This window comes from Eleginops maclovinus, chromosome 9 (assembly GCF_036324505.1).
Source record: "Eleginops maclovinus isolate JMC-PN-2008 ecotype Puerto Natales chromosome 9, JC_Emac_rtc_rv5, whole genome shotgun sequence".
In the NCBI taxonomy this organism is placed as follows: Eukaryota; Metazoa; Chordata; class Actinopteri; order Perciformes; family Eleginopidae; genus Eleginops; species Eleginops maclovinus.
Genome location: NC_086357.1, coordinates 20,444,673 through 20,455,199, shown reverse-complemented (window position 1 = coordinate 20,455,199; position 10,527 = coordinate 20,444,673). Strand labels below are relative to the sequence as shown.

Sequence of the window (10,527 nt, the reverse complement as noted above, 5' to 3'; positions counted from 1 at the left end):
CTTAGCTCTCAATCTCTACATGCATGGCAGCCATTACAGTATCTGTTGAATTCCAACACAGAGAAATGTTGTCAGTAGTTTATAGAATACAAAAAAACATTTTTTAAAGAATTTAACTCAAATTTACTTCTCTTTTTTTGAAATAGCAAAACCATAGAAACTGATAAAGCTGCAGTGGTCAGTTTTTCCAGAGCTGTATTTGCTCTGGGCTTCAATATATCTGTTCGCCAACTTGATTTAATAGGCTTGATCAATTAGATGTATGTATTAATGTCCTATTAACATTTATGTAGTAACCACAAATACTTTTTTGTGTTGACCATATTTTTAATGGCTTGGCTTCATTAATGAGTCCACAGCCAGAGCGGCTTTTCACAGCCTTGCTGCAGTAATGAAGGAACTACAAATCATTAACAAAGCTTTAGTTTGTAGTTCTGTTAGAGCCACATATCATCAAACATGCTTTCAGATCCAAGAAAAACGACCCAATATTTGGCTTTATGGATTTAAGTGGGTAATAGTTTCTTTGGCTTAAAAAAGGGAGATTAAAAAACATTTTCGACCAATAGATCTGAAGACACATGGTCTTTATTTGCAGTGACTAGTGATGTATATTATTAAGGTTATTGCTAACTAACCCTTGATAAAGTGTTACAAGTAAATATCTGAGGTATTCAATAACCACATACACCTTGGTAATTTAGGAACTTTATTTCATGATGGTTTTGAACATTAAGTCATTATGTTGACTACATTGTACAATACATGCAATATTCAATACATGCTGAGTGAGGGAGCAGTTTAAGGAAAATATATAGGCAGGTGGAAACAGGGAGTGTATGTGTGTATTAGATATCATCTTTCAGTCCTCAAATATATAAAGCTTATCAAGAAAACAACAAAATAATACATCTGAATTAAAGGCGGTACAAAAATAATTCCTCTAAAAACATAACTGTGGGCCGTTCCACAGCAAAAGCCCACCTGGGGAGTTCCTCAAACGTCTTCATTTTTGGTAGGAGGGTCTTCTACACGTTGATACAGATGGTTTTGGCATTAGACTGTAACTACTACTACCAGATACACAATATGCTCTAAAACTCTGAGTCTTTGAAGCAGAAACAGAGCAAATGTCACTTTTTTAATTCAGTCACTCCTGGCGGCCCAGCCTTAGGTCGTAGGACACCATGTGGAAGTTGTCCCAGGCAAACAGCTTCCTCTGAGCCAGGTTATAGTCGATCATGCTGTTGTAGCGGTACTTGTTCTTGAAGGGAATGGCCACGGACTTCCCCTGGCTGGTTCTAGTGTCATACATGTAGTTAATGATGGTGTCGGGGGACGTGTAGCTGGCCACGGTGTACAGCTTGCCGCAGATGATGAAGGAGTTTGACACCGAGTTCTTCCTGATGTTGGTCTCCCAGCTCTTCTTCACCTCCAGACTGTTTGGGTCCAGCTGAGAGATCACGATGGCTCCTTTGGCTTTGCTGCTGGAGTAGACGGCCCAAAGACCCTGCTCATCCACAGACAGGTCGATGTCCGTGTATCCGCCCCATGAGTAGGGGAACTGGCCGTGGAAGCCAGCGTGGGGGAGGTCACGGCGGGCTGCGATGCTCTCTGAGGCCAGGTCGAAGCGGATCAGGGAACGACTACGACGTCTCTGATAGTACAGAGAGCCCCGGTACAGAGTGGAACCAGTGCTCTCCACCAGCTCCGGCAGCAGCAGGACCTGTCGTGGGAAACATTAAATACAGGTCATACGTGACCCGTTTATCCAGGGCGCTTACATACACTTCAATGCCACAGAGCAGTTTTAGAGTTAAGTATGATGCCCACTTGGACACTTTGAGATGTTGCCTGTGTTGCCATGGTTCAAACCACTGACAATTGGATTGGTACAAGCCCATTTAACCCTGTGCTGCCTCCTCCCCAACCTGAAATGATATCTAGGAATTCACTTCTTTTTGGGATATTTCTATGAAAGTATTATTCATCTGAAACCAACCTTGGATGGAAAGCCTTTAGTGAGTTGTTCCATGTCTTCATATCCATACAGCTGCCTGACGTCAGAGCCTATGGTGTCGATGCGCCAGATCATGTTGGGTCCATATGGGGAGACAGCCTCAGGGTCCTGCATCCAAACTCCATATTTACCAGCTATGGTGTCTGCCTTCCTGTGAGTGACAGGCTCACCAACTGAGATCAAATCCCCACAACCTGTAGGCACGAAGAAAAGGAAGGTGAGATGAGAAGAATGGATTAAACTACTTTTAATATGAACACAAAACTCTAATAGTTGACATAATCAAAATATTTAATGAAAAAGTTTCCAGAGAGCTTTGAATCTCTGCGAGAAATTGCATGCTGACTGTTGTTGGGTTCCCCTTTTTCCTCTAGGCAGTCTTGTTTCTAAGGCTGTTTCCCCTTCAATACGTTTTCCTGTCTCAGTGACCTCTGCTGTTGAGATTTAAGGAGTTTAACTTATATTTAAGTTTCAAAGAAATCACTGGTGAAGGTAAGGTCTAACATTTGGGAAATAAATTGATCAGAAACCTAACAATTGTTTTTTTTCTAAAAAACATCATCCTCAAATAAAATATTACCTTCAACTTAAGGTGACTTCAGAACACACACGTCACATGGTCAATGTTACACATTAAAAGGGATCTACATGTTAGTTGCTGTGGAACAAAGGGCGTCATCTGAGAGCTGTGCAGGGGTATAATAAGGTTATTTCTCATCATGGAGGCAGACAGCAGGCCTAGAGATGCCTCCTGACATCTCAGTTAGCCTCGGCTTTGTCTGAGTCACGCCCACCAGGGCAGCAACTGGGCTACAACTCATCCTGGGTGGGATCTCTGTGGTGGGAAAAACGATAAGGCCGGCTGTATATTTACCACTTCCTAAAATACACCCCCGCTCTCAGGTCCAGGGCGTAGCACCGGATAAAGGGTTAGAAAGGAGTATGTTTTATAAATACACACATTGCCATGTTGCTTCCCTGATCTCTCTGCGTCAGAGATGATATGACTTTACGTGGTGACTGCATGTGTATTTTCATGATCTCCACAACAATCAAACCTGCAGAGATACATTTATAAGCAAGGGTGTGGTTTTTGGAGGGGTGAAGCATCAACGGTGTGTGTGTGTGTGTGTGTGCGTGTGTTTGTGTGTGTGTGTGTGCGTGCGTGCGTGCGTGTGTGTGAGAGTGACATCTTCGTTAGAGGCGCTTACTTCCCTTATCCCTACAAGATACACATTAATCAGGGGAAGGCCCCCATACCTCTGGATTGGCATGACTCTGGTATTCTCACCCCAAATGCAACAGTATTAATAGCAGTATTTGCTTTGAAGCTGTCAGCAGGGGGAAATAAGTGTCATGTTTGCCAGGTCACATAGAAAGAGGAGGAGGAGGGAGAAGGGTGTTTATAAGTTTAAGCTTTTAGATATATATATATTGTTTAACAAAACAGGCAGGCTTTGGGACTTCGTGGAACTTATCCTAAATGCAGATTTGATCCAGAAGGAACCTCGTAAAAAATTAAAATGTTTTAAATGTATTTCCATACTCATTAAACATTTGCACATATTTATTTATTTTTTACATCCATTCAGGTTAGTTTGCAGACTCTTTATTTCCCTACATTTTGCAATTAGAGCTAATGTGTCAGTAGGTGGAATAAAGTGAATTTTGCAGCTGGAAAGTGTAACATTGATGGCATGCTTATGCTCGTCCATGCATGATAGACAAAACAGAGATCTTCTTGTAATAACATTCCTCCATAGTGCCAGTAGTGGTAAAAAATTCCACAGGGTACGCTTAACTAGCAAAATGAGCTCCTGTCAGATCCATCAACTTTTTCTCAAAATATTTGTAGGTAAGAGGAAGGTTCTTAAAATATATGCACGTTGTATTAATGGACTAAAACATAATTCTAAAGCTCTCATATTGGTCTGTTGAGGACTAATAAGCAAGAATATGTCAAACACAGACCTGTGTTTTCCTCAGATCCGTCTGGAGCGGGGACCTCCGTCACCTCGGCCTTTAGCTCCTGGAAACCTTGAGGTCCAATCTCCCATGCTGAGTCTTAAAAGAAGAGATGCAGACATGGATTAAACTGAATAAGAAACAGAAAGTTGGAGGTTATTCAGCAGAAAACATGTCCCACCTCTCAAACTGCTGCTGTCCCCCTGCCTGTTGGGCCTGGTGATCAGGTGCGACGGCCTGGAACCTGAACACACACATGTAAGCGAGTTTAGTGATTAATGTTGCACATTTAACATGCAGTGCATAATAGTTAAGAGAGTGTTTGTGTACCCAAACGTGGCTATGGCACTACTGACAGCAGGGAATGTGACAGCAGGAAACAAACACCGACTGAACGGATTCCCAGCTGCTCTGGAGTCAGGCAGTCGGTAGTTTGGCCGACCATAACACACACATCCGACACCCATCCCTCCCAAGTACTGTCAACTTCACGTCCGCACGACTTCAAACTAGGCACATGTCCCTTCCTGCTCTGTTTCACTTTCAGATATCCAGCTTCTTCTCTTGTCCTTTTTCCGTTTCTCCTCTTGTTACTCCCCCTTTGCTCTCAAATCTTTCCTTGTTTTCCCATTTGGTTCCTTCATTAAACAATTACTGTGAAAAGTAATCAATGTCAAACATGTCAGTTAACTGTTTACTCCTCAAGGATTGAATATACAAATTGGGTGTTGTTTACAAAAAGAAAAATGACTGTTTAAAATCAATTGTCATGAGACTATATATATATATATAAGTGTGTTTGTGTAACTGTATCTATGAGTGACTGTTTTATGTGTGTGAAAACGTGCCTGCTGCACTCTTGCATGTGCAGTGTTGTCCAGTGTTTTCAGGCCCATAATGATCTTTAATGATGCAGAGAACATAAAGCACTAGCATCTGGAAGCTGATGTTGATTTTTTTTGTTGATGATGAGGAGCGGAAAGCCGGTAATGGGGCAGGTGACATGGGAAAGTTTCTACATTACAGGGTTAAGTTCACAGGACTTAGCCATTCATCATCATCACAGGTAAACAGGCAAATTCTCTTCTGTCTTTTCCCCGGGGTTTGTGCGTACCATATGTTCACTTTTCTTTCTGCTTCTTTGTTTGGGATGTCACTGAGCAGTATACCCTAAGCCCAAAGACCAACACACTTAATTTCCCAGAGGAGGCTCAGTCAGGGGAGCCATGGTCTAATTAACCTCTGCTTTCAGAGGTCAGGGGTTGGCTGTCGGTGGGTCCAGTGTTCTAAAAAGTCCCCCTAAGCGTTCCCATAACATTGTTTTCGTGAACGTTATTCTTTTCCCTGTATTCATATTTTTGAATTGTATAATCAACAAGAAAAATAAATGTAAACATTACAATTTTACTCAAAAGTCCAGCCATTTTCACTGTATGATAAACACATTGATTAGAACATCATTCAGCATTATTTATGACAGCAGTTTTCTTCTGGCTGAACAAACTAAAATAAAACATATGAAGAGACGGTGAAATTAACTTGGGTGAACTGCACATACAGGCTCTTCCCTGTGACTGATACAGCCTGAACAACTTTACTTGGTAATGTTTATATTGAAGTTCAAGCAGGTAAGTAATTTTGCTAAGTAAGGATGAAAGTCAGCCCACACCATGTATCAGTTCTGCTTTGAGGGCTTTGTATTAAAAGCATGTCTTCACTTAAAGCATACTGGCCCGCTGGACTGTGATCGTCCATTTTTAAGGTCAATCAAATAACATTCTAATGTATCAGCTCATATATTTTCAGAGGTAAGGCTTTGTATCAGCCGGTTGAGTTATAAGCTTGTCAGGAGTTTTATCTGAGTGTCGGCTTTTATCTCCTCTCTCTGGTCCTGCATGTCGTCCTCTCACTCAGATCTATCCCACATCTGCCTCCCACCCTGAGGGGCCCTCTCTGTGTATTTCAAGTGTGAACATGAGGAGCTAAACAGATAACCTGGAGTAAGTTAGCTCTCCTGATGCAGGGGGGAGAAGAGATGTCCGGTGAATGCGGGGATGGCAGGAATGGATTTATTGCTGCTGGCCATCACGGATTTACGAGCCATACATTGAGAGCCAAGGGGGCAAACAGAGCCATGGCTTGACTCAGAACAGAAAGGGGGGGATGGTGACCAATGGGAGATGGTGGGTGAAAAGAAAAAACTAATTTGACACATGTTTGGCCACTGCAAACACACAGAATACCCGAGCTTAACCTCTCCTGCTCCACAATAAGTGCCTGGATCTGTGCAGCCCTCTAACCCCTGGAGGTGTAGTGTTCTTGGCCTTAAGCCCTCCAGCCCTGACCTACCAGGCGTCATCAAAAGCCCTGAGATGAGACCTTGGCAAAGAACCACCACTTCCAAAGCGTGCATCACATTTCAGCCCCCCCCCCCCCTTCCCCCTTCGCTTCCAATCAGGCTATTCGCGCCCTGTTTGTCATGTAGAGGGAACCACCAGCCATAAAGAAAGCAGGATCTAGTCATAAATACTGAAATGACCCTCTCTGGCCTGCCACCATCAGCCCTAAATGCAGGCAGGTGTCGTGTGTCTCTGCAGACTTATGGGGCAACCAAAACATTAAACACACACATTCACACGCACAGAAAATGTACATGCAAGATTATCGGATGTATGTCCCCTGCTGTCTTTGAGGGGGTTTATTAAATGGTGTCAGAGGGAACCTGAGACTTCTATAAATACGTTTTAGATAAATGTTTATCTATCTATTTATCATGTTTCTTTTATCTAGCTTTCTTGATTTTTATTCCGTTACTTTTCTATCTTTTTCCCCCGGCACTACATCTATTTCTGAGTAAAATCCCTTGTATATTAACAGGGCCAATAAAGCTCATCATAAATCACTTAATCTCGCAGTGTAAAGAAACCAACAGATACACACATGTGGCTGTGAAATGCACTTAGTGTGGCACTGCATGTGCATGGTATTTCAAACATCGATAACATTTTAAGTGCTGTCATAATTTCTCATACGAGTCACAACAAATATACATGTCATTTTAAAAGCAATGTCTGTTGCCAAGTAGATGAGCCACTTTGCAGGAGGTTATGGGTAGATTTAAATACAAAATAGAAACATCTGTGCGTAATAATCCAAAAGAGTTCCTAACACAAGTTTTTATTCTGAAGTAAAAATATTTGTTCTATTTTTAAATGCCATTTAGATATGCACATTTTTTGAATAGCTCATAAAGTGTGTTAGAGCGTATCTCTTACCCCCAGCAGGTCTTGCAAGGCCACTGTCCTGCAGAGGGGGGTTCGGCGGCACCGCAGGGGTATGCAGAGGACAAGGGTTTGTTCCTCAGCCTCTCCGTCTCCCTCCTCATCTCCTCCATCCTGCGCTGAAGCCCCAGCAACTCCTGCTCCAGACGCTCCTTCTCCCCCTGCAGTAGGTTCCTCTCCCCCGTGACCCGGTTCAGTGACTTATGAAGCTCAGTCTGATCTCTAGCTGTGGCCCCTTGAGGACCCCCAGTGTCCCCTCCAGTCAGCCTGGACACCAGCACCTCCAGCAGGCTGAGTCTAGCCTTTAAGCCCTCCACTTCGGGGCCTCCAGTCTGCGGGCAGCTGGCCTCTGTGGGGCTGGGTACATTGAAGGTGTACTGGCATCGTCCACTGCGATCATTCCCCCTCCACAGAGCAGCTCGGTCCTGAGCGTCCCCTCGCAGCAGAAGACCGGACGTACACAACAGGAGAAAGAGGAACATTCTGGAATCTGTCCTTCCTCAGAGATGGATCAGAAGGTTACTTTAAATTCTCTCTTTGAAGAAACACTTTCTCCTGTCTTCCTTCTCGATTTATTTCTCAGCTCCTTTAATAATTTACTAACTCCCAATTTCCTATTGATGAGTTTCTTTCTTATTTTGTCTCACTCTTTCTCAGGTGTCTCTTCTTCTTCTTATGCCCTCCCCTCTCCTTCTGTTTCTCCTCAGTGGACAGGTCTGTAACTCTGAGCTCTTGCGAACAGCTCACAGATATTTATACAATCTGGAGGGGAAGTAAAGAGGGGAAGAGAGGAGAGGTGAAAGGGAGGGAGTGGAGGGAGAGAGAGAAAGCAGTGAGGAAGGGGGGGTCAGAGGCAAAGGGGAGGGAGGATAGCCAAGAAAGTAATGGGATGCTGGTTGTTTTGGGGACAAACACATTCCATTTTTACACAGGTTTCAGTGCCTGTGTTTCTGCAGAAGCGGTCTTTAGGATTTCAGGGTCAACCATAACAACTCTGTCTTTCAAATTTGAGTAATTAATTTAAGCCCCCCAAAAATGTCATTTATCAGAAACCTCCCCTGCTAATGAGATGCAGTCCCATGTGTCAGTGCCTAAGTGGCTGAGTTTTGGCCCCAGCTTGGCAGTGAGAGTTGGGCCTCATTGGATACAATTACCTCCTTAGGAGCCGGTGTCCTCTTTCATATTGGTAGGGGGCCAGGACGTGACGCAAGCAGCCGATAAGGGCTGTCATAAGGAAGGGTCGAGGTTACAAGTCAATCGATGACCGGACATAGTCCCTTCGGCTGAGCTTGGGTTTGTTGTGGACATTAGGTGTGTGTTCATGCTGCAGACTCAATTCACTCCAGATTTTCAGAATTGATATTTAATACAACATGAGCGAACTGCTGGGGACTATTCCTCCCACGAGCTCACGTCCTGCCAATTGATTTGATGCAGTCTGCCTTTTGTCCCTCCGCTCTCGTCTCTTTGCTTTAACACAATATCACAGACACGTTGAACTGCTGCCTGCGAGGCTCACTTCTGCAGTCATGTGATAGGGAAGATGAACTCTTGTTTATTTTCAGAGAGGCAGTATGAAAAGATTTGGCCATGAGACAGTTGCAGAGTTGCACGCGATGAGGCAGGTGTGCACAATCCTCGCCTTATAAATCTCAGCTTACCTTCATATCCTGCCTCTTTGTTTGGATTTCTAAAATCTGGCCTGGCTGCTCTCCCACACTTCTTTTCCTCAAGTCTTATTACTTCTCTGTATGTTTAGATATATTTTAAATCCATCTCTGCTGACCTGCCAGGCCACCCTGAACCCCCAAAACATCACCTGACCCCACTCAAGAGGAGACTAAAGGGGAACGGTTGCAAAGAGGAAGGGTAAATACTCTCAGAAACACACACTTGCAGGTTGATGCCTCATCTTCTTCTGTGGGTGCTTGTTTACCGACAGCTGATGCTACCTTAGACAGAGGTCTTGATTGATGAGGCAAAGCTCTGATTGGTTGGACAGATGGATGAATGGATGAAAAAGGGACGGTATGCGTTTGACTTTGAAAACACATCCTCTTACAGGAAATATCTCAACAATGACAAAGTGAAGAGAGGATGAAAGGTGAGACCCATGAAAGAATGAAGTGAATACATCATTAAAGGGAAGAATATGAGAGCTAAACCACGTGTAAACATAGGAGAGAACATATGAAGTAACACGCTTCTGGAAAAGTAGATGTGAGAAGGTGGTGAACTATAAATACATAAAAAGAGAAGATGAGGAGTGTTAAAACATATGATCAGTGGTTTATTCACTACAATCCCAAGTGACAGGGATCACATGGAAATCTAAATTCTGTATTTCCTCTAGCCACTGACGCATCCAGCACTCCCTAATCTCTCTACTGGACAGGGTGTGTGTGTGTGTGTGTGTGTGTGTGTGTGTGTGTGTGTGTGTGTGTGTGTGTGTGTGTGTGTGTGTGTGTGTGTGTGTGTGTGTGTAAGAGACTGACAAATGCTGGTTGGCACATTGTCCACTCTTGTCTTTTGTGAGTCAAATTCTGTTTTATGGCTCATAATAACCGCTGCTATGCCCGGAATCTGAAGTCATCTAGCACGAGCCCCTAACGTAGGACCAAAACATCCTCTGCTGCCAGTGTGGGTGTGTCCGTGCAGGCAGGAGAGGATAGAAATATCTTATGCACAAATATATGATAATATGGTAACACTGTTCTAGTTTTTTCCTTAGCTTTTCCTCTAAGTACACACTAAGTTTGCACTTAAAGTAGATGACTTTGCGAGACCTTCTTACTGCAATTTTACAGCCGCTTCACAACCTTTGATTTCACTCCAACAGAGCAAGAGGTAAGGACAATGGCTCTTTTTTTTTTACCTGCAACCCGTTCAACATTAAAACAATTCTATGAGATTCAATTCCCTCGCTCCTCTTCTTCTTCTTCAAAGCTGAAATAAGAACCCCCCCCCCTGCTGTGCGCTCCAGCAATTAGTGTGATCAGGAAGTCCATCTGCCAAAGATCAATGAAGTGAAAGACCCCTGAGGGCCAATTTAATTCGTACTCCTTCAGAATAAAGGGGTTGGCAGTATTGGCTGAGCAAAGGGCAGAGCTGTCTCTGTGTGTTCGCTACTGTCCAGAGAGGAGCAGAGCAGCGAGTCTGTCAGAACCATAATGCTTCACGGCCTCCAGTCCCTCCAACTTTAGTGCCATTTTGAGACTCAACACTGCCAGTAAAGAAAGTCAGAGCAATAAAAAAAGTTGG

At 43.6% G+C, this 10,527-nt stretch overlaps 1 protein-coding gene across 1 annotated transcript; it reads right to left on the bottom strand.

The window, feature by feature from the left end:
• Positions 1-692: 692 nt before the first annotated feature.
• On the bottom strand, positions 693-8,001 carry myoc (myocilin). The gene is given in 6 exon segments (XM_063890521.1): positions 693-1,726; positions 2,003-2,214; positions 3,992-4,084; positions 4,167-4,229; positions 7,261-7,291; positions 7,293-8,001. Coding segments are annotated over 6 exon segments (1,431 nt in total). The 5' UTR covers positions 7,749-8,001; the 3' UTR covers positions 693-1,150.
• Between the last annotated feature and the right edge of the window lie 2,526 nt (positions 8,002-10,527).